The sequence below is a fragment of the Mus caroli genome, chromosome 12 (assembly GCF_900094665.2).
Source record: "Mus caroli chromosome 12, CAROLI_EIJ_v1.1, whole genome shotgun sequence".
NCBI lineage: Eukaryota > Metazoa > Chordata > Mammalia > Rodentia > Muridae > Mus > Mus caroli.
Genome location: NC_034581.1, coordinates 104,931,673 through 104,956,661, shown reverse-complemented (window position 1 = coordinate 104,956,661; position 24,989 = coordinate 104,931,673). Strand labels below are relative to the sequence as shown.

The 24,989-nt window shown below is 48.4% G+C and overlaps 1 protein-coding gene across 10 annotated transcripts in view; it reads right to left on the bottom strand.

Annotated features, from left to right (window-relative positions):
* Ppp2r5c (protein phosphatase 2 regulatory subunit B'gamma) overlaps positions 1-24,989 on the bottom strand; it is a 149,079-nt gene that overhangs the window by 66,829 nt on the left and 57,261 nt on the right. For all 10 annotated transcript variants that reach the window (XM_021179517.2, XM_021179519.2, XM_021179520.2 and 7 more), the window contains one exon: positions 3,561-3,760. In XM_021179517.2, the coding sequence (XP_021035176.1) occupies positions 3,561-3,760 (200 nt within the window). The remainder of the gene's footprint in view (positions 1-3,560; positions 3,761-24,989) is intronic.

Genomic DNA, 24,989 nt, shown 5'->3' with positions numbered 1-24,989 from the left:
GGAACTCACTTTGTAGACCAGGCTGGCCTCGAACTCAGAAATCCGCCTGCCTCTGCCTCCCGAGTGCTGGGATTAAAGGCGTGTGCCACCACGCCCAGCTCTGAACTCATTCTTTGCATGTACTTAGAATGGTATAAAAGCAGGCTGGGAAAAAGTAAACTTGCTTCAGTCCTTGCTGGAGTCATGCTATAATGCTGTATAGTTGTCCTTTCTTTAATTCTCACTCCTTCCCTCAGAACTCTGCTGACTGACTGAGGGGCTTGGTCAGCCTGGGCCTCTGATGTTAGCTGCTTTGTAAGATAAGAGTTCTCCTTAACCTTTATGGAATCAGGATCCATGGATCCCAAAGGACATTTTACCACCCTATCCACGAGGGTCTCCTGTGCACGAAACTAGCCAGAAGTTAGAATAGGAATTATGTCTAAATACACATTTATGAGAATTGGCTAGCTCTTTCTCAAACCTGAGAAATTAGGCTGGAAGAGCAGTGCTGGTTTATATCTGCAACAGCTGTGATGCTATTCATGGTGGTCAAGCTGACCACCTCTGGAACGAAAACTCAAGAGGTTAGGTACACCTGTGGGAAATTTTCTTCTTAATTAAATCATTTGAAGTGGAAAGAGCTGATTTAAATCTGGATCTTTTGAGGAGAGAAGATCCACCCTTACTCCAGATCTTCTGAGGTGGGAAGAGCCACCTCTAATCTGGGCCACGTGTTTTGATGGCAGTCTATATAAAGACACGGAAAAGGAAGCTTGCTCTCTGCCTGCTTGTTCTCAGTCTCAGTGGTGAAGTCCATTTCCTCACAGGCAGTAGAGCCTACTTCTTTGGGATGCCAACATATACCAAAACCAGTGGAGACATCACATGAACCAAACAGCTATTGGATTCTTGGACTTTCCATTGGAAAAAGGCCATCACTGGACTAGCTGGACCACAGCCTGTGAGCCATTCTAATAAATCAGAGAGAAAGCAGGTTAAAGATCACCCTGTGCAGGCAGTGGTAAGGGAGCAGAATAAGATTTCCTTTTGAGAGAAACATTATAAGTATCAAAAATACAAATTCCTTAGGTAAGGGGTGAACTTTAAGATAAATAATGTCTTAAAAGCCACTAAGAATCCACACAGCATTCCAGCCAAATAGGTGATGTTTGTATAGTTAGACTGCGGTGGATTCTTCAGTTAGTGGAAATTAATGTCTCTAAGAACACTGAAAACACAATCACATGTACTCCACACAGACGAAACAGCAGCAGGTAGCTGTTGAGCCTGGGCAAAGTGCTGTGAGCGTGGCCACAGGCTGGGGCTGAGGGCTGCTAAGCTTCTCATTAGAATTGACCCAAAGAAGGGCCCACTGGGATGGAGGTCTTGGATGGAGGCCTTGGTAGGCTTCCTGAATCCCACATGTGTTGCTGTGTCTCACGACAGCCACTCCAGCCCCAACCCACTCAGCCTTCACTGCACTTTTCATTGTTGCTGTCTGCTACTCTGGGCTTGAAATGTTTCCCATGGGCATGTGTCTGAATGCCTGTTCCTTGGCATAAGGCACTGTTTTGGAAGAGGTGGAACTTTTGAAGTGGGAGGTGTCTCTGGAACAAATAGGTCAGAGGAAGCAGGCCTTGGAAGGGCACAGGCTGGCTGGAGCTCTCTTGATTTTTTTTTTTTTTTTAATTTGTTTGTTTTCTGTATGTGAGTACACTGTCGCTATCTTCAGACACACCAGAAGAGGGCACCAGATCCCACTATAGACGGTTGTGAGTCACTATGTGGTTGCTGGGAATTGAACTCAGGACGTTTGGGAGAGCAGTCAGTGCCCAGTGCTCTTAACTACTGAGCCATCTCTCCAGCTCTCTTGCTTTTGTTTTGTTTTTTTTTAAAGACAGGGTTTCTCTGTATAGTCCTGCCTGTCACAGAACTCACTCCGCAGACCAGGCTGGCCTTGAACTCAGAAATCCTCCTGCCTCTGCCTCCCAAGTGCTAGGATTAAAGGCATGAGCCACCACTGCTTGGCCCCTCTCTTGATTCTTGATTCACTAAGATGAGCACAAGACACACCATGAACAGACTATACCAACCACCAGTACCTTCCCCAGTGTCAGGGAGTCTGAGAAAATAATCAATATACCATCAGTCCATACAAGAATCCAACCTCTCCCTGCTCCTATTCTCCTCACAGAGCACCAGACAAACAGGAGGTCAGGGCAGACACACACACAGACACACACACACACACACACACAGAGACACATGCTGATATAGACAGGTAAACACACACAAAGAGACATATATAGATATACACATGCACATGCACAGAGACACACACAGAGACACATACTGATATACATAGACACACAGACACAGACAGACAGACAGACAGACAGACAACACACACACACACACACACACACACACACACACGACATCTGACAACTTTAGTAGTCTGTTACTCTCCTCTCTGGGTCTCCTCGTGCACGTGGTAAGGAGCTGAAGCCACACCCTCAGCCCTGCAGCCTCAGCTTGCTTTCCCCCAGTACCAGCATCATCTGAATCATTCCATTTCAAGTCAACAAAGTGCTGGTTGGCTTATTTCATCCTCGTCAGAATCTGTTCTTTCTCTCCTAAGAGTGCCTAGCCCACAGTGGAAATTCAGAAAATGTGTGTCAAATTCTTCTAGGAGCCACCTGATCACCCACCCCCCAGGGAGGCCATAGAGACTCTGGCTAGGGAACCTCTGTAACAGGAGCAGGAGTAAGGACAACCCATAAAAGAAGTCTCTAGAGCATCCGTCTCAGGCGCTCCAGGGAAGACGAATGAGAAGATGAGTCAAGCCGTTTCAGCACACTTGGCTGAAGGGTAGGCATTTGGCCCAAACAGGCAGGTTCTTCCTTCTTGGATTAAAGAGTATAAACTCGGCCATATTGGCTGCCAGGACTGCTTAAAAACAGAAAAACTCCATACTGTAACTGACCTATTAGTAAATTTAATAGGTACTGAGAGAGAGAGATTTAATTTTAAAGGAAAGTTAATTTCAATACTTTTATCTTCAATGAATGGAGGAAATGGATCTGAATATCTGATATAAGAACAAATTTAATAATCATAGAAGAAAATGAAGCTACACTCCTGACTTAAGCCACGGAAGAAGCTCCAGGACTGACTATAACGGCCACCCCAGAACAAGCAAAGCTGTGAAGATACTCAGTACAGTTCCTTACAGTTCCAGAACTGTCGACGCCCACAGCGTGAGAGCTGGAGTAGAGGGAGGAGCAAGAGCCTGCCACTCACTACCCTGGGCATTGCTACCCTGGGCATCTGCTCTCTGCTGAGGGCACACAGGTGGGCAGGGCACTTCTGAACTACACAAGGGCACCAACACTGAGGTGTTAAAAAGTCAAGCCAAAGAACTCCCGGGAAGAATAGATGACATTTCCTGACAGGGAGAGGAGCTGTTTGCATTCACTTAACCCTCACCACCACCCTGTAGGGTGGGAGCGGGAGGGCTTGGTTTGTGTTTGAGATACTCCAAATCTTGGGGCCCTGCTGTGAGCGCTGTCACTCACCATGTGGACGGCCTCAGGGTAAATGGGCTCCGTGATCACGTTCCGGTTGTGGGTGATATACTCCACCATCTCGCTCAGCGCAGCGCGCTTCACTTCCTTCCACTTCAGGTCACTCAGTGGGTCAGAGACAAAGTCAAAGAGGACACAACACTGGCGTAGCTTCTGGATAAAAAGCTTCTCTTGATCCGCAGGAGGAACATCTGAAAGGAGAGAGTGGGGGCTGTCAGTCACAATGATGCTTAACCCACATGGCCGGGAGACACTTGTAGCCTCCGATTTTTACTGTGAATTAAGGTGGGTGAGGTGGACAGTGGTTAGGTATCCTTTAAACAGTGAAAAGGGTGTGTGTGCCCCACAGCTGGCTGCTGCTGACATCACAGGCTTGGCATGATTGACAGCACCAGTCACAACCAACCCTTCTGAAGGCACTCAATGGACAAATACTTTCTGGGCAGCAACACTCACATGCCAGGCCCTGGCCCGAGGAAAAAAAGGGGTGAGAAAAAGCAGCAGACAGGGAGGCCAGGTCTGCGTGATGGCGGCAGAGGCAGGTATGGGATGGGGGAGAGACTTCTGGCTGCCCAAACATAGCAACTGCATCTGCCCAAAGCCCTGCAGTAAAGACAGCCTCTTGATTTTTCTCAAAGTTCCTTCCATTCCTCCCTCTGGGTGACATGCGTACAATGGCAGTGATGTGGTCGCTGCGATGGTAACCGGGACTTCTTCAGTGAGCACTTACTAAGATACTGACATCTTTCACTTCATTTTTAATGAGACAACAGAGATGCAGAAGCATTGTCAGGCTGGTGGGCAATGAAGCTGGACTGGACTCAAAGACAGCTCCACACGACAGACAGTCCAGGGTCCTGAGCTTTGAAAGCTTTAACTGCCAGTGTGAGGCTGACAGCTTCTCTGGGCTGAAGAGGCCAGTGGTGATGAGTGGGGTTCATGTACATAGGCACGGAGCACATCCAAGGCTGGCTGAGTATCTCAGAGCATGCGTGCACGTCAGCCAGTCAGTATTCCCCAAGCATTAGCAAACGGTACTATGATACTATACAAGAGCCACGCCATCACTTCAGGTGTGCAGAAGACCACTGGATTCTTATAGAATAAAATGTGCCTGCATCTCATCTGTTTCAGACTCACATGCAGATTAAGCCCTTAACAAACCACTCACTTGCTAAATTCTGGTCAGATATCCCAATTCTCTCTAAGGGCCTTTTTCGAGACTACACCTTCCCACAACCAACCAAGAGTTACAAGGTCACAGGCTGGTGTAGAACAGATGTGTAGGGGAGAACCCAGCCACCGACTAGTAAACCATGCATTACAGAGATTATTCAAAATACAAAACCAGTCATTCTTCTCTCTAAAGGTTTACTTTGGAAAATAATTTTCATAAAATTGTCAACTTCTCTCAGTATATATTTTATTTTATTACTATTTTACTTTTAAGACAGGTTCCTGGCCGGCTTAGAACTTGATGTAGATCAGGCTAACCTCAAAACTGCAGTGACCCTTCTGCCTTTGTTTCTCAATTGCAGAGTACTCAGGGTCAGCCTGTAATTCAGTACATTTTAAATGATTCATAAAAACACTAACTTTTTTCGTTTCGAGTCCCCCACCTCTGGCTTCATTTTCACTGTGAACTTGTATAAAGTTTTCTGTCGAGTGTGAGGAGTCCTGAGAGCACCTTCCCAGATGAGCCTCCCCGGCAAGCGTCCCTGACGAGGTGCCGCTCTGCTCTCTTCAGCTCATGGCCTTCTCGGCACTCCTACTGCCAGCTTTCAGGTTAGCTTCTCTACAAGGCCCTTCCTGACTTCCTAGTTGATAAGGCAAGGCTCTGTGGAGCCGGTCATCCAGCACCACAGTATGCAAGCAGCTGGTTGCTTAGCGTTCCTCACTTCCCCAGATGCCACGTGAAGGCAGGTGCCTTCTGATGATAATTTTTATTTCTCTGAATCCTTAATTGGCTAAGCTTAGGGAGAACAGGCACTGGTTCACGGATTCCATAACCACACAGAGAAAGCAAACACTGACGGGGGTGGGGGGTGGGGGGGTGAGGAGGCGGGACATACTGCTGATTGACACCTGAAGTCATGAGAGCCGCCACCATATCACACCATCACAGCACGCACAGCCTGTGGCCGTCTCGACCCGACGCTGTCCATGGAAAGGGCGTGTTTCTTGAGTTTCCCTCTTCCTAGCCTCTGACCCTTGGGAATATGTGGTCACATTCCATCTTGCCAGGATGCCTTAAATAAGCTTAGAGTTGACACAGCTTGCCAATGTACATTCTGTCTATGCTCTGTTTATTTTCTCAGCAATAGAACCAAGAAGCCCACAGTTAAGCCGGGCAGTGGTGGCACATGTCTTTCATCCCAGCACTCTGGAGGCAGAGGCAGGTGGACCTCTGAGTTCTGGGCAGTGAGGGCTACACAGTGAGCCTGTCTTAAAAATATAAATTAATTAATTAAAATAGGGGCCGGAGGTTTGGCTCAGTAGTTAAGAGCACTTGCTGCTCTTGAAGAAGACCAACATAAGACTCCCAGCACACACACGGCAGCTTGCAACCATCTGTATCCAGTTCCAGAGATTAGCTGTGCTAATGGGACAGCACAAGAGGCTGGAGATGCTAAGGATGCCGGAGGACCATGCTTCACCCTGGGTAGACGTGTTAACCTCGAACACCTCATTATGCATTAGTAATTTCAGCAGGCCTTGCTTTCATCAATGTATTATGAATGTGAAGCACTTCACACTTGCTTCAAGCTAAGTCCTTGATGATGCTAGGGCATGGAGCATACAGACACACTCTTACAGTGTCTGTAGGGAAGGAACGAAAGAAAGACCCCAGCCTGGGCCTCGGAAACAAGGGAGCTGGTGGCTCACCCTCAGAATCCTGCTAGTGGCTATTCAGGACTCACAAAAGCCCGGAGTGTTCTTCACGGCCCAGAGCTCACACTTGCCAACCACCAAGACAGCTGGAGCACACACCTCCACTGTATGCTGTGAGCTGGAAGGAACGCATCTCAGAAGACTGAAGCAAGGATATTACTTTATATTCAAGTCAGCCTGCAGCTACAGAATAAGCTCCAGGCTACCCTGGGCCATAAAATAAGACCACTGTGGGCCAGTGAAGAACACTGCAGGCTTTTCTGAGTCCTGAACAGTCACTAATATAATAGCCAAGAGCACAGATTAACCTACAGTGTATGTTTCAATTACAGAACTGACTGACAATTCCAGGTACGGATTTTAACCCAAATCACGAGATATGTGATGTCATAGGCCAAGGACTCAATTGCCTCACTGTGCCAACAGGAATTATGTGAACTCTGATTTGAAAAAAAAAAAGTCAAGGGAGCCAGCCTGACTGATAAAGTACACACACACACACACACACACACACATAGAACAAACAACAATCTCAAAAGTCAAGCCTTCCTTCTGCTACATGGCAAGTTTAGTTAAAAGGGTCTCTGGTCAGGTGTGGTCTTACCACAGAACGCCAGCTGGCTTAGAACTTGTCATGTAGACCAGGTTAGTCTTGAACCAGGAGATCCGCCTGCCTTTGCCTCCTGAGTGCTGGGATTAAGTGTGTGTGCTACCACCCCTCATACTTTGTAGGGTTTTTTTTCTTTGAAGATTTACTTTTATGTTGTGTGTTTTTCTTGTCTGTTCCCCACATGTGGTGCCCTTGGAGGCCAGAAGATGCTTGGTTCTCTGGAACTGGAGTTACAGTGGTTGTGGGTCACTGGTGGAGGGCAAGCAGGAAGAGCTGTAGTGGGGAAGTGAGCTCTCTGGAGCTGGCCCACCGTCCTGCTCAGCCGATGGGTGAGCTCTGGTGAGGCACAGTCCCAGGGACCTCATCCCAGGATTGACTGCTTCTTGCTACTAAGGTGCTTTCTCCTGTTTGTCACTGCCACAGTCCTCATTTACGTGGCTTGGTGTGAGTGGACACCGGGAGAACCTCACTGCCTAGAGCCTGGTGTCACTACTTCCTCAGAGATAGCCCACCCTTTTGGGCAAATTCCTGCAGAGCAACATGAAGATGTTGATTTATGCTGTTTAAATGAATTAATGACTTTATAGAATTCCTGATTCAAATAATTTTAGAAATAAAGTTTAAGGAGACGGTTTTAGTTATTTTGCCAGAAAGATGTAATAAAGTTAGAATCAAGAATAGAATGCGCCCCGCCCCCTCCTCACAAAATAAGTAAAGGCTGCATAATAAGGAACACAATGAGCTTTCGTAATTACACTACAAACGGAAATAGGCTGGGACAGATTTGTGGTCAAGGAGAAACATTCATTCTAGGCCAAGTTCAAGGATGAGGCCAGAGGTGTGCACTATGATAAGGCAAGGCCACGTGCAACTGTGGCTTTGAACTTATAGTGAGCTTAGAGAATGAAGCACTGCTTTGAACTTACTATCTACGTCCTTCTGTTATTCCCCTCTTGTGTAACATTTTATCTGTGAGGTAATTTTATAAAGACCTTTTGTCTAAGAGGGCATAAAAATGTTGAAAGAAAAAAATAAAGGGTGGCTGTTTGGGCTCTGCTCTATCCACCAAGTAAGTGTGTGTGTGTGTGTGCGCGCGCGCGTGTGTGTGTGTGCGCGCGCGCGTGCGTGCGTGCGCACCTGCCTTTCTTTCTATTTTTTCCTTTCTCTGTGAAACTGTCAGAAGCCATCAGCTTGTGGCCCCCAGAACAGTGAGCGAGAGTTAAAGGCAGAGGTCATCAGCCTTTGTCTCTGTCCAATGCTGTGCCTCATCTCAGTATTCAACCCTGTCAGAGCTGGCCCATGGCACGTCACTGCGTGGTACTAGTTGAATCCTCGTCCTCTGCAAGAACGAGTGGTCTTAACTCGCCTGTCTCTCTAGCTCTCTGTTTTGATGAATCATTTTTTTTTTTAAAGATTTATTTATTTATTGTATGTAAGTACACTGTAGCTGTCTTCAGACACTCCAGAAGAGGGCACCAGGTCTCGTTGTGGATGGTTGTGAGCCACCATGTGGTTGCTGGGATTTGAACTCTGGACCTTTGGAGGAGCAGTCCGGTGCTCTTACCCACTGAGCCATCTCACCAGCCCGTTGATGAATCATTTTAATGACTATTTCTACCTAGCGAGGTAGTACACACCGGCAATCTCAGCATCCAGGAGGCAGAGGCAGGGAATTCTGGGCCCTGATGTCTGCACAGCCAGGGCTATCTTCTCCGATCACTGACCTTCAGTGTACCAGCACTGTAGCTACGAACCCTTCATGGATGGACTTTCCTTCATGGATGGACTACGCATGAGCTTTTACTTGCACCACACAGCCTTGAGAACATGAGTTTGCTATATGGAGTATCCCAACACAGAAAAACAAACCAGTCCTCTAAGTACTCAAGTTTTCCTTTCAACAAAGTCGGACAATTTTTAGTTAAAATGTGCTAAACATCGTGGGGTGGGGCAGCTCTCTTGGCATATGCTATGCTGATGTTACTGTGAGATGATATTCCCTCAAAAGAATAATTTTAGATTGCGGTTGCAGTACCGAAAAGAGCAACATGCAACTGGCTACCTTGTTTGGCTGGTGGAGTCTGACCCTCCTGTTCCTGTAAATACTCCTTTCAATGTGCGAGCCCTGGCACACTGTTCCTCCTTCCTGTGTCTGTGCTAGCCAGGACTTCCCAGTGGCACTGAAAGGAAGTGGGAGAGGCTCTTCTTCCTCCTTTTCCTCCTCTTCCTCCTCTTCCTCCTCCTCCACAGCTTGGAGATCACCACTGAAATCCAGTTGGTTCTAGGAGGCTGCATGAGAAAGCCACCTGTGTATTCAAAGATATTCCAATCTGCTACCTAACAGCTACCTCTGTGGGCCTGGGACAGCAGACTCTGCATAGATGAAGTACCAAGGGCAGGAGTGGGGACCCAGCACCCTGGAGAAGAACCACGGTGAGAGGAGCTATTGGTCCAGAAGCAGGACTTTGGGAAAGCTTCAGTAGGCAGAGGGCTGGACCCTGGATTCACAGCAGCACTGGACTGCAGGACAGAGAGTATGTCACCCTTCCAACACAGGACACTAGGTTGGCTAGGGCCCAGGGCCCAGGAAATAGAGACAGAAAGAAAGTTAGATCACATTGCACACAAAGCTCAAATAAACTGGAGCATTACAGACTTGGATAGAAAAGGCAATAGCTAACACATTTTAAAAAATAGTAGTAGGCTGGATATTTTCTTTTGTAAACTTGACGTAAGCTTAGGTCATCTAAGAGGGAACTTCGACTGAGAAAAACACTTCCATTAGATTGATGGCCTGTAGGCAAGTCTGTGGTACATTTTCTTCATTAGTGATGTGAGGAGAGCTCTCAGCCTACTGTGGTGGAACCATCCTTGGGGCAGGTGGTCCTGGGTTGCTGAGAAAGCCATGGGAGAAAGGCACTAAGCAACATTCCTCCATGACGAATTCCCCTCGTGATGGACTGTGACGGGGACATGTAAACAAATGAACCCTTTCCTCCTCTCCTCAACTTGGTCATGTTATTTTATCACAGCAATAGACAGAAAACTAAAGACAGTTATAGAAGATAATTAGAGATTAATTAATTCTAAGATATTAGAAGAGCTGCCAAGCACATCTCTTAATCTCAGCCCTAAGGAAGCAGGGGCAGGTAGATCTCTGAAGTTCAAGGCTAGCCTGGTCTACATAGTAAGTTCCATGCGAGATAGTGAGATAGGGCTATACAGTGAGACACTATCCCAAAAATATACAAATAAATAAAACAGAAGGGAAATAGAGGACTTTAGACACAGAATCTAGCAATCACTAAAAAAAAACAAAAAAAAAACAAAAAAAAAACCTCATCAAGAATGCCACAGTAAAGCCGAAGCGTTCTTTATCATCACCAGGAAGCCAAGTCTGGTTACAGGTTTGTAATCCTGGTACTCTGGAGACCTAGACGGGAGCATCACAAATTCAAGGCCAGCTCGGGCTACACAGCAAGTTTGTGGATCAGTGTAGGGTACATAGCAAGACTGTTTCAAAAACCAAAACAAACAAAAATACATCCAGACAATAGCAGCTGTCCAAGAGTTGGCACACACTCACCAGCAGGGGAGGGGCAGGGCTGCAGCCAGTGCTCACACCCAGTGGACAGGACTGTGTGGCTTTGGGCACTGACAGCTGCCCTGGAAGACATCTGTGCCTAAGCTCTGGACCTGTACCCTAGCACATTACCTTGTGATATCAGAATCTATGTACGACACTCACATGCCCATGTCCACCACGGGGGATCAGACAGCACCCTGGAGTGCTCGTGCCATGCTATAACAAGGGAGTGCATGAGGCACAGACAGGCAGATGCGGATGCATCTTAACGGAACACTGGCACGAAAGCAGTCATGGGAAGAAGGACTTTGTAGCTCCACTTGGCACACCTGCGACTGGAAGGACCTGGAGAGCCTTTGGATGGCAGGCCAGAGGGGTGGACCCATGGGTTCCGTTTTATAACTACTTGTTGCACTCTCCAGTAGCTGCTCCTGTCTGTGACGCCTGTTTTAAGTGAAAATACTAAGTGTGTATGCATTGGAAAGTACTAAGTGTATATGCATTGGAAAGAATGAAAAAACAGTGGGGGCCGCAGCGCAGCGATGGCGCAGTCACTGCTCACGTGCTGCTCCTGCAGAGGCCTTGGGTTTGGTTTCCAGAACTGGAGGTCGGTCTTGTGAACGCTAGCTAGGCGAGCACTGAACCCCCAGTCATGCTCCGCTCTACGCATGCGTACACCACTCTATGAAAGCATCATGAGGCAACATGACTCACGCCCGTGAAGTGACATGACCGACTTCTGACGTGACCTCCTGAGACAGGCACTGAGAAGCTACTTTTGCTAAAAAGCACTGACGCCTCACTTGGGCCCACACAAAGAATCAGCCTGCATTTCTGCCTTCGCTTGGTGTCTGCCTGCCTCCTTTACTTTGGCTAAAGGCACAGAGACAAGTCATTGCCTTCACCTCTCCAGAGTAGGGAGGCGTTCTTTTCCTGAAAGAACAGAACCTCCAAGGGCAGGGCCTGCCCCACCTGCACCACAGCTGAGGTGAAGGTGCATCCCGGAGCAGAAACCGGATTGACCCCTCCAAGTAATGACAGGGACTACCTCGCGGAACCAGAACCAGACCTAAGCCAGGACAGCCCAACTATGTGGACCTCTTACCACTTGGCTCTAAATCTTTTCCTGTTTAAGCCTGAATTTCAGGTCAGTACCCCGAAGGATACACAGGGAGATCACTGGATCTCTTTACTTGTTCCTCTGTCCACTGTGGCCCATTGACTAAAGTTCTCTGCCTTTCACCGCTACTCACGGTGGGCCAAGCAGCAGAGCAAGCTGGCCGGGGCCACTGGAGCCTAAGCCTTGCTTTTAAAATGTTGTTCATAACTTTAGTACTAAAGAACAACTTTAGGACTCAAAACCAGCAGACACCGATGATGATGATGATGATGACGACGACAACGAGGACAACGGGGACAAGGATGACGAGGACATGTTCTGGTTTTGTTTCTCTTGCCATGATAAAATAAGAACACAAAAAGCAATGTAGGGGAGAAAGGGTTTGTTTGGCTTATAATCCCAGGTTATAATCACGTAGAAGTCAGAGCAAGAGGTTGATCAGCGAGCCACATCCACGTCAAGAGCAGAGAGGAAGAACGAGTGCACACCTATTCCTCTGAGCCCCTTTCCACACATATGCAGTCCAGGATGCCTCGGGTAAAGAATGGTGGGTGCTGCCTGTTGTAAGCTGGGTCCTCTTATGTCCATTAACACCGTAATCAGGACCACCCGCACCACGGGCTCACCTACAGGCCAATCTGATCTGACCAGGCCCGTGCTCACTCCCTTCTCACAGAATTCTAGACCATGTCAAGGTGACAGTGAAAATAACTGTCACACCATTATTTTTGCTGGTGCTGGGGATAGACCCCAGGGCCTTGCACATGCTAGACAAACACTCAATCACTGAGCTATACCCTCAGCCTCCAAGCTGTTGTGAATTTGAAATCTTTTCTAATTTCAAAGTGCAAAAATCTTCTTTTGCTTGTTCTAATGTGTCTTTCCCATAGTAACACCCTTAAAATCAAGTTGTGTCTTTTATTTTTTTTTATCTTTAAGCAATAGGTAGATTCTGTGCTAGCCTGACAAAGTAGCTGGGTTTCCCTACACACTGCCTCTGTGCTGGGATCTAAACAGGTGGATTCCACTCATTTCTCACCTGTTTCCACCTCCTTCATGTGACACAGACTGTAAGGATGAAGGTAACCACCCGGTTCTAGGAAGAAGGAGGCCCTGAAGACTGATCACTCTCACAAGCGTTGTTTGTCCTCCTGTGCCTAGGTTTGCTCGGTGGCATTCTAGAGGGAACCACATTGAGAGATCAAGCAGCCATGGCTGGGCCTGACACCATCCTTCCTCTGGGCTGTGGAGGTGCAATTAGGGCTAGTGCGGGTCGGTAAACACTTGCTAGCGAAGCCCAAGTGCCCCATGCCATTCTTTCCTGACTTCCCATCCCGTGGCCTCTGAGTTGAGCTCATTGCTCGGCTACAGGAAGAGATGCTGGTCCCCCGAGTTTGAGGCTGCTCATTTTCCTAAAGCCACTCCTGGCCCAAGCCTCAGGGAGGGCCTTGGGGTGTCTGCTTTCATTGCGGATGAAATTGGGGCACACTCCTTCCTTATGCCTAGCCACTACTAGTTCTCATGAAATCGCAGTGCTGTTTATTTTAATAAGGCAGTCATCATACCTGAAAAAGCAGGAGCTGAAGCCAAGTTCTAGTTCATTCATGTTCTTCCCTCCACAACAGGGTGGGGCTGGTGGGAGGAGGTCAGGTGGAGATAAGGTGGGGACCAGGAGAGATTGGTCTCCTTGGCAACTCATTCAGCTAAGTGAACTTTCTAGTGAAGACAGGAAGGCACACAGAGGGGACAAGCTGCTTTCCAGTGTAAACTCTGCCAAGTCCAGAAGCAGAAAGCAGCCAGTTCTGTAAGCCTCGGCAGGCTGAAGCTTGCACCGCCCATGGAAGTGTGCATGCAGGGCGGACGGGCAGGGAGCCTCCTCGAGTCGAGGCGCAGGTACGAGACAGGGACAGTCAGTCTTCCCTTTCCTCTCCGTTTCAGATGCTGGCCAGAGCCTACGGATGCGTTTTGCTGTAAGGTGCTTTGGGCTTCCTTCCTCTTTCCCTCAGGCTCCCCTCCCGAGTGTGGCTCCGCTCCACACTGGCTTAGCTCAAATGGCATGTCTGTTTTCCTCTCCGTTCTCCTCCTGGCAACGGCTATGATTTATCCGTTTCCTGCCCTGGGATTTTTCTTAAACTCTAATAAAGTTGTCTTTTTTTAAATAAGGAAGGAAGGGAAAGAAAGAAATGTAGGTTTTCCAGAGAATCATGACTTCACAAAGCTTACAGACACATAGTACAAGAAGGATTCAAACACTTAGCCCAAGGAAAGACCTGGCTTTTTAAACAGGCTTTTAAAAACAATTTTAATATTAAAAGTTTAATATTTTTAAATACTAAGACAGGCTAAAGAAACTCTGTAGGTAAACACGGGGGTGCAGCAGGCTGCTGTGTGCTGATGCAGGCCATATTCCCTACCCCAGAACCTAGATCTAGGATGCCCGTGGGGAACAGAGATGGACACCGTCATTACCGCCAATTAGCAACTGCTCATCACCTGTGGTAGAGCCCAGTCACTTCATCTCCCACTAAACAACACTGCCACACCTGGTGGCCATGCTCAGCAACAGGCGGCTCATTTATCTAAAGAACAAGGGCAGGCAATGAGTATGACTGGCACAGGAAGAGTCCAGAACTTCAATAGCCGAACAGCATAGCTGGTCACCAGGATCCTGGTAAGGGAAACCAGGCAGCTCTGCTCAACGTCTACTGTCTCCTGCTTCTTTTCTCAGCATCTCAAACGCACAGGCACTTCCTTCTGGACACACCCTCTGTTGCTATGGATCCAGGCTCTTTTGGTCCATATGGCCACTGCAGGGCTGAGAACAGGGTCAATGAGGGAAATAAAAAACTAGTGAATGCTGTCACCCTTTGGGAGTTAGAATTGACACAAAAAGGCACTGGGGTGTTCTGGATCTTCCGTAAGATGCCTCTCTGAGTCCACCACTTTTCCACGGATACAAGTGAAGATCACCCCTCAAGGGTTTGTGTGCCAAAACTCAATCCCCACAGAGAGGTATGGAGTCATAGAGACTTAGTCAGGGCCTCTGGGAGATAAAGTCATCAGGTAGAGAACCAAGCTTGAGATAGGAGCTAAATAAACTTTTCTTTATATTACCTCACCTCGTGGATCTCAATATAGGAAAAGAAACCTCACTGAGAAAAATTAAGCCCAACCTGCCTGGCCATCAACTAACTCTCTGCTGCCGGGATGCTGGCTAGCAGCGTGGAAGCCAGCCAGTGAAAGTACACAGCTGCCCTTCCCGTCTGAGCGCGCTTCCTCAGGCCTTGGGAGCCTGGGATGAGGCCGCGCAGGCTGTGCTCTCCTCTTGGAGAGGCCCAGCTTGCAGCTCGGTGCCCACAAAGAAAAGGCACCCAACAACTGTGCCATGTAACTAATGATGCCAACATGGCTGGTGTCAACGACCCATGACTTCTGTTCCTGCCAGCTGTGGCCAACCTCTGTTACGGACTGGCTGCCAGCTAATGGGCTTTGGGGCTCCTAAGGGGTTTGAGATCATCAATGGGCGAATCTCTTGATGGGTTCACAGTGTGATATTATTACTGAACAGTGGTAAAAGGGAGGAGGGAATTTGAGGCCTAGCTGGAGGAATAGATTTCGGGGGTATGTCTCATCATTCCTTTCTCCGCCCTGGTTCCTTCCTGTCTCTCTCTTCTTAACTTCCTGTCTGCCATGAGGCCAGCAGCCCCTGCCACACACTCCCTGCGACATGGTTTTCTGTCTCACCAGGGCCCTAGAATCACGGGAGCTAAGCTCTCTGGACTGAAACCTCTGAAGCTATGAGCTCAGATGCACATTCTCCCCTAAGTTATGCAGAGTACTCTGTGGTTTTCTGTCTCACCAGGGCCCTAGAATCACGGGAGCTAAGCTCTCTGGACTGAAACCTCTGAAGCTATGAGCTCAGATGCACATTCTCCCCTAAGTTATGCAGAGTACTCTGTCACAGCAACATATATGGCCACTAAGAGCTGGCTGGGAGTGCCAGGGGCATTCCTCAAGGGACAGGCACCCCTCTCTCACTGGGTACTCTTGGTCACACCGAAGAGGGTCACCACTGGGCCAGGATGTCCAGTCTGGGAGAGAGGGAAATGCACGTATCCTGAAGTATACGTGGGAAACCCTACATTTCTTCCTTTCCTCCCTTTCCTTTCTTTTTAAAGTGTATTTGGTTTTCTTCTTCTGATTTAAAGAGGACAACTTTATTAGAATCTAAGAAAAATCCCAGGGCAGGAAACGGATAAATCATAGCAGCTGCGAGGAGGAGAACGGAGAGGCAAACAGACATGCCATCTGAGCCGAGCCGGCATGAGGGGAGCCACACTCAGGAGGGAGCCAGAGGGAAGGAAGGAAGCCCAAGCACCTTACAGCAAAACACATACTTAGGTTCTGGCCAGCATCTGAAACAAAGAGAAAGAAAAGAAAGGAAAAGAGAAGAAAGGGAAGGGAAGGGGGAAGGGGGAAGGGGGAAGGGGGAAGGGGGAAGGGGGAAGGGGGAAGGGGGAAGGGGGAAGGGGGAAGGGGGAAGGGGGAAGGGGGAAGGGGGAAGGGGGAAGGGGGAAGGGGGAAGGGGGAAGGGGGAAGGGGGAAGGGAAGGGTTACATCTATCGGTGGCTCGCAGGATGACTGAACCTGCATATTTAAGCCTGTTAGTTACTGTCTCTAGCAAAAAACACGTTAATAATTTTAACTAATTGCTTCAACACAATGAAGTGCTGAGAAAACCCCATTTTCCTAACAGCGCCACCCCCACAGGCTGAGGGACCCAGGCCCACGGTAGGTCCGCTTCCGCCACTGTCACAGCAGCCTGGGCCCTGTAACTTTCCTGGTCAAATAGGAAACAAGTGCCTGCTGCCTTGCTCAAGTTGAGTGTTCCTGCAGAGCCCTCTGATGCCATGATGCCACGATGCCACGGCAGTAGGAGAATCAGCAGTAACACTTAGCAGTAACCCTCAGCTTCTTAGCATCTCCTCCTACTGCCTGTCACCAGCAAGCACTGGTCCAGGGGGAGCCATTGACAACAGTGTCCTCACTGGAGCCCAAGCCCAGCTCAATGTTCATTCTGCTTTCTTTAGCCAAGAAAGTGAACCAACCAGCAGCAACTGGCCAACCTGAAGCCTCTTCCTTTTAATGGAGACCTGAAGGGAGGGAGACAACTCTGGCCTCTGACATGACTGCTCCCTGCATTCTATACATTCTATACATTCTAGTAAGAAACATGTGCATGTGTAAAAATGCGCACTCACAGGTTCAAGTACAGGGGTTGGCTATTTAACCCAGGCTAGCCCCGAATCCTGCTTCAGCATCCAGAATGCTGAGAGCTTACAGGTTTGCAAGCACCGGACTACTCAGCATGGTGTTCAGGGGCTGGCCAGCAGACGCTGTTCCTCTGGAGAAGTCCAGATGCATGCTATCAACTGTACTCTGGTGATGGCGTTCTATGCTGCCGGCAATTCACACGCCGGCAATTCACAACTCCTACCTTCTGCACTTTTTTTTTTTTTTTTTAAAACAGAGGTAAGGATGGAACCCAGGACCTGTGCACGGCAGGCAAGAGCCTCACTCCCAACCCGCATCTGAGGTTTCTTCTTGCATATCTGCACAAATTATAAGCATGTGTCCCAGATCATGAACACACTCCTCATGCCTTCCGCTTAATGTCTGTCTCTGTGCAGCCAGACAAGCTCAGAGTGGGGCTGGTTATCCAGCTGTGGAGAGGAGAGCAGCCTGAGGGCTGAGGTACCATCAGTGTCTCTTAGAAAGGACGGGAAGCCTGCCAGGCAGAGTGTGGTCCATCTGCAGGTCCAGATGCAGCCCCGACATGTGACACCAGCCTCCTGTGGCCCTGACTCGACTCAAGCCCTGCTCCCTGACTGACCTGACCCAATGACCCAAGAGCAGACACTTCTTTCCCTCCAGCATCTATGACCATGGCAGCCTGGTGCCTCTGCTCTCTGTACATCTGAAATGGGGTGGCTTTCCAGCAGAATGGATACTTATTCCTTGTGGTTGCCCATCCCCTCTTGACTCTAACTGAGGACTCCTGTGCAGAGGCCTCCTGCCCTGTGAGCAGAATCCTCTGGGAGCCTCCTGACCACTGCTCTCAGCTCTGCATCTCTCAGGTGGGGCTCCTAAGAGGCATTCTTAATGGTCCAGATCTTATGGCAGAAGCATCTTATGTTCCTGACGCTTCGGAGCCATAGCAAGGCACAGCCACTCTTTAATTCCCAACTCTGAGTCCTTAATCCAACTGTATTTGTTATGTCTCTGATACTAAAGGCACAAGGCCCCAGGGGAGCTGAGTGAGCCGAGCACACCTATAACCCCAGCCCCCAGGAGGCAGAGAAGACAGAGATGAGGTCAGCCTGGGCTACACAGCAATCCTTTTATAAAACCAAAACAACACAACCCAGGTAGCAGTAGGACTACCTTAGCTGGAACCCCAGTGTCTTTCTGAAGACATGGGAGGGACCCCGGGCAAGATCCGTTCTGTCTCTGGGCCTCAGCTTCCTCACGTAGGAATAACTGTCTCACTGGGTTGTGAGCTAGATGCCGTAACATGTTTGGAGCCCCCTCCCCAAGGCAGCAGTTTCGGTAAAGCTCCGTTGCTTTGGTTTTTGACTTACTAGTGCTTACTGCTGTGGATCCTGTCACTCACCAACCCCCAGGGGCACCGCCAAGGGAAGAGGCAGTTCCTATCCCCCCCTCCAGGCATTTCCAAGCAGGCCACCGATCGACCGGACTTAGCAAATAAATCCGTATCTATCTCGAGGCAGAGTTTCTACTGAGCAGTGTCTGCTTCTGCATAACTCAATTATGCTCCTACCCTGCAGAACCCAGAGCAGTGCCTGGACATTCGTGCTCAAGGGGGCCGGCTGAACATGAGTGCAATTATCATAATGACCACTGGATCACAGGGGCCATTTTCTCTGCTACATCTATACACATCATCTATACACATCTTAATACTGTCAACAACTGGATAATTAGATTTGGGTGCAAAACTATCCTGAAAGTTTTTATGTTTACGAAGGGTTATAGTAGGTCCATTTTCCTTTCTGTAATGGTGTGTGTGTGTAACTTACAAAGTGATACTGCACAGGAAAGCCTGCAGGTAAGCTGGCGATGGATTACTGACTCGTGCCTGTCATTTCAGCACTTGTGATGCTGTAGCAGGAAGATCACGAGCCAGCCTGAGCTACACAGTGAGACCTTGCCTTCAAATACCCGAACAACAAACTTATAAATGAAATTCCCCACTATGGACTACTGAGCCATGGTTTCTAGATGAAACTACATTTTGGTAGCTGACTGCAAACACCACATAACATATATTGCATATTTTCAAAGAATTTTGTCTCTAAAAAAATATATGCTCACAGTAAAACAAGCAACCAAACAATACAAGAAGGGGTCATTGAGATTCACACTGTTGGCATCTGGATGCCACTCCAAGGGGTCCCCTGAAAACAGATATGCAGATTGAATGAGCACACACCACTGGGGACTGTGGTGGTCTGAATATGCTTGCCCCATGGGAAGTGTCACTATCAGGAGGTGTGGCCTTGTTGGAGAAAGTACGTCACTGTGGGGATGGGCTTTGAGGTCCTATGCTTAAACTCTGCCCAGAGCAGAAGAGATACTTCTTCCTGGCTGCCTTCAGATTAAGATGCAAAACTCTTAGCTCTTTCTCCAGTGCCATGCCTGACTGGATGCTGCCATGTTCCCACCTTGATGATAATGGACTGAACCTCTGAACCTGTAAGCCACCTCCAATTAAACGTTCCTTGTAAGAGTTTCTTTGGTCATGGTGTCTCTTCACAGCAATGGAACCCTAACCAAGACAGGGATCAGACATGACAATCTCTGCTCTCTCACTGCCACCATCTCATGTCCATCATTTTGTCCTATTAGGCCATCATTGCCTTCAAATGTCTGCATGAACACATACAGTGTACACCGGTTGGTAAGATGACGGGGGGGGGGGGGCATCGCACCACACTTACCTCAGGATTACCACACTTTCCTGACTCTACCTGGGCCTCACTGACAAAGTGAACTCTATAAAGGGCTAACAACTCCTACCCCACAAAGTCTTTACTGCCCACAATAAGCCAGTATCCACCATGTGGCCTGCTACCTCCTACCCCTGCAGTAGGGATCAAGTGGGGACCGTCATGCCCTGTGGTTCTCCCTTTGTCCACAGGCTCGTGGCGATTCTACCACCTACAGACTGTGTGCATGATGAAATAATCACAACTCAAAAACCTTTCTGACTTGAATTCAACTTAGCCCAAATATTAACACTGTGGTCAATATTTCTTCTATGTCTGCCTAACAGGTTTTTACTCTATTTTTATTTTTTTATATTATCCATCTTATTTTAGGATTTAAAACTACAGTTAACAGAACAATTCTTGTTTAAGTTTATAAAGGTAAATGCTAAAAATTTAAATTATGGGAATAATCTTTAAGTGTTAGGCTAGAAAAAATTCACGCATTATATCTAATGTTTAAAATGGAGGCATTATACTTAAAATTTTTATTTAAACAGCATGTAAACAACTGTCCTCAAATCCCCTGGCACAAGATGTAAGTTTCTAAAATATGAGACAGACTCATTCCTAACAGCCACTTGACAGTGTCGCAGACTCTGGCTGTTAGTGAGATCCATGCCAATAGCTGTGGTTTAGGTTCAACCACAGGCAGGTGAGACCACAGGGAGGAAGGGTACCCTCTGCATGTGGGAGGTGCCCAGGGGCTGCCTCACCCACACCCTTTAGGGACCACAGGGTAGCTAGACTTGGCACTCAGCCAAAGTCCTGTGGCCTGTGGTGACTTCAGGTCTACAAAGCATCTCAGCTCCTGGGAAGTCCACAGCTGCTGCTCAGCACTGCACTGTCTCCTGTGCCTGCCAGAGCCAGGCACCCCTTCCTTAGACAGTTGTGGCCAATACTGCCCAAGGCGGGGAATGCTCCAATATTCAGTGTCCTGGTTCTAGGTGATCAGAGGAACTGGAATCAGAGGTTCCAAGTCCCCAAAGATGGCACCTTTTCTCACTGCGAATGCCCTGAGTACAGTCCCCAGACACAGAAGCTGAGCAGTGTCCCACCAGACCCTCACCTGAGCCCCTTCCTTCTCTGAGGTTCCAGAGTCACAAGTGAACAGACCCACTCTGAGAGAAAGTTGTGAGGTTTGAGGCTCCCTCAAAGCTTCCAGCAAAGTCACCTTTGGACAGAACAGTGATCCCTAACAAGACGGTTCCAATTCCACCCAAGGTTCCCAGAGAACCGAACTTACATCTTACTGCATGAAGATGCCCGAGGGTCTCCAGCCCCTAGCCAGTCCTGTGGCAGAGGCTCATATTTCATGCCTTTGTATTTTAAATTTTAAAAGATGCAAAGGCGGGGGATGACAGTGGGCCTCTAAGGTTGTCCCCTCTTGTCTGATCTCAGGTCTAACAGCCTCTACACTCAAATGTCAAACTGTGGGATTGTCATATAGTTTCTTTTCTTTTTCTCCTGGGCCTCTGGCAAGCCAAACAGGTACTCCACTTGAGCTATATGCCTGGTCTGGCGTGCTTTCTGGGTCTTCAATTTTGAGAAAGGTTTTTTATTATTATTATTTTTTTTTTTTTTTTTTTAGGGTTCACAGACTTTATTGGTTCAATAATAAACAGCAAAGAAAACCTTAACCATCACTCCAGGAGCGTCAGTGTCGATGTGAAAGCCACCCTTGAAAAGTTGAGAAAGGTTTCTAAGTAGCCAGTTCTGGAAATACTGCTGTCCAGTGTAGCTTCACACGAGATCTCTGATGCTGCCAAATGATTCTGTAGTCCAGATACAACACAGCACCTGCTCAGCTTCTCAGGTGGATGCAACACCAAGGATGCATCTGTCCTGACTGGACCACATTTAGTCAGAGTGCAGACCACTGAAAACTTTCAATCCAGTACTGACAGCTGGAACCGAACTCCCAGACCCAGTGAAGAGAGAACAGGAGACAAAACACTTTCATGCAAATTTGACCTTTAAGGCTGTGCTGTATAAACATCCTTTTGTCAGACAACCCTAACAATCTCCTGAGAAAGAGCAGACAATTACCTAACTCAGCCTCACAGGGAGGGGTGGAACTGACTTGCAAATATTGTGGCTTCTCCAAAGGAGCCCACAGAATCTCCAGCCACGTGATCAGACCAGACATTTTCAGTAACTCAGTGACCCTATTAACACTTTTGCCAAACTGACAGCCAGGAATCTCAGTCCTGCCTTCTTATAGCCTCTGATTCAAGGCTGGCCTCCTCACTCCCTGGCAGTCTGGGAAGCCCCACTGGGGGCTTCTCAGTGACATGCTTGTGCTGGTGGGGCTGACTCAGAGCCTGCAGAGGGCTATGAGGGAGGACACACGAGGGCAGCTAGGCTTGTTAACATCTGACTTCATGCCTCAACAGTCTGGCCACAAAACAACTTGGGGGCAATGTTGAGGCCCAGGCAGTCATCCAGAAATGGAAGCGCCAGGAGTCAGGCTCCGTTAAGTGGGGTTAGTGATTTTAGTATGTTGTAAACCCAGGAAAAGCATTCATTCACACCCCTCACCTTGTTCAAGACCCATAGCTCTTCCGCAGGGAGACACTTCCGTGGTCATTTTGTGGAGCACCAACATGCTCGGTAACCTGCTTGGGGCCACACTAGTTAAGGGTCCATGCCATGAGCAAAAGCTGCAAGACTGGCAGAGAATGCACCGGCAGACAAAGGCTGGAGGCAGGACCGGTTGTGCTCTGCAGTCTGACCCTGCAGGCCAGCGTGACTCCTGGGACAGGCACCCCTGCGTTGAGGCCCCCGTGTGAGAGAGGCTGAGGAGCTGTCCTCAGAGCAGCATTCGCAGGCTGAACCCGACCTCTCGGTCCTGAAGGCCCTGCTCCAGCCACTTGCAAACCCTCCTCTGAGTCTCTCACCACAGCATCACGGCCAGGCCTTTGCCTGAGTTCTCCTTTCAGTGGACACACTTTTGACTAAGTCCCGTCCTAAGCAACAGTAACCCAAGAAATCAGAGATTTAATGTGCTAATTACATACTGTCACATTGTTAGTATATGATTACTAAACAAAATAACATTCAACTATGAATCACTTCAAAATCTTCTCCGGTGTTGCCAACTGTGGTGCATGCTGACCACATCTGGAGGCCCTGTGGCCATCCCACAGGACAGAGGAGAGGGTACCACAAGTCACCCTTGCTTTGGTTAACTACTCAGCCAAGTGTGCAGTTCGGGTTTCTAGCTGTCCACTCAATAAGGAAAAAGAACATGACTTTAATGCCCATGGCTATGTTCTTTTTTTCCACTGGGAGGACAGACTGACTGGCTGACGGTCAGACAGACAGACCAAATGACCAAGCAAGTGACCCTTTCCTCCCAGCCTTTGCTGACCCTTGCCAGCTGTGGTGGCTTGAGTAAGAATGGCCAACACAGGCTCATGTGTTTGCATCTTAGTCCCTAGCTGATTAGGGCTGTGTCCTTTCTGCAGTGGGTGTGTCCTTGTTGGAGGAACTGTGTCACTTGGGAGTAGGCTCTGAGGTTTCAAAAGCCCATGCTAGGCCCAGTCTCACTGTGGCTGTGAACCAGGAAGTAGAGCTCTGAGCAACCGCTCCAGTACCATGATGATAGTGGGCTAACTCTCTGAAACTGTGAGCCAGCCCTCATTGCATGCTTTCCTGTATGGTGGTGGCTGTGGTGTCTCTTCACAGCAACAGAATACCAAGACAGCAGCGTTGGTAGTAAGATGAAGGACTAAAGATCCCAGTGTTAGATTCTCTCTGTGGGTCCCAGGCCCCAGGTTCTATAAAGTTTCACTTTTGAATTTACACCGTATGATTGCAGCTCAAAGAAGAACATTTCTGGATGTTGACAATAGGCAAATTCATTCTCTTACTTTAGGAACATTCTATAGGAATAGTGTGTGTGTGTGTGTGTGTGTGTGTGTGTATCTCCCATCTTACAGACAATGGATTGACAGTTGCATCCCCACACCCCCAATGCCATAAAACAAGAACAAACCAACCAACAACCAAACAAAATCCAACCAAACTCCACTCAAACGTGAATCGGTTCTGTACACCATCCGGTTCCTCCATTAGGACACTGCTGCTGAGCTCAGCATGGTGGAGCACGCCTGCAGTCTCAGTACTCAGCGTGAGGACAGGAGGGCAGGGTCATCTTGGACATTTCCGAGACCAGCCCAGACCACTTGAGACTGCCACTCATCAATAGCTTTGTGCAGATGTTCTGATTGCTTATGCCATATCAAATTCTCTTATGGAAGTAGCAAGAAAGTAACAAAATGTCCCACGCCTTGGTAAATGTGAGCTTTGTATACACATCAAGGCATTAATAGCAACATAGCAAAGACAGCATCTCACTTGTGGTAAAACAAGTAAAACTAACAAATGAATAAAGGGAAAGCAGTGCACATCTTCCCCACAGCTCAAGGGGCTTCTCCCAGGCTGTGAACATCCCTGGGAGAGTTCTTACCCTCGTGCCACATGGCACCATCACCCCCGTGCCACACAGCTACTCCCCTGGCACCACTGCCATTTGCTGCTCACTTGAAACTGTCAACACGTACAAAAGTGCTCATAAATGTCTGACCCGTGAACACTCACAGGAAAGCCCCGACAGCCATACAGCCAACCCCTTATCACCCACCCACCCTACAGAGGCTGCCCTGTGACTGGGCAGGCACTACAGCCGCAAACTGTAACTACGAAAGCCCAACTCAGCCTACTTGAAAATAACATACGAGGTTTTAAGGTCTCTACTCCTCATCTCCTTCCCAGTGCTGGCAGCGGGAGCTAATGGTTGCCTCTACCATTGATGGCCACCAAAGAACAGGCCACTTCAACTGGGCCATGAGATGAAGTTCAGTCAGATTTAGCTGAATGGGCCTTCAAAATGTCCAGCTGTGTAACGTGACAGGCTGTAGAGAGCCTTTCTGAGAGGAGGTAAGCAACTGTTTGGAGTCTTGACTTATTGGTAAGCCAAACTTTGTGGCTTTCCCAGAGCAGAGCATGTGGCCTGCTCAGCATCTTCTAGTAATGATGATCCTCGTCAATCCACACAATGACTTCCCAAGTGAGCAGAGTGCTCCCAGGTCCTCATCAATCCACACAATGTCTTCCCAAGTGAGCAGAGTGCTCCCAG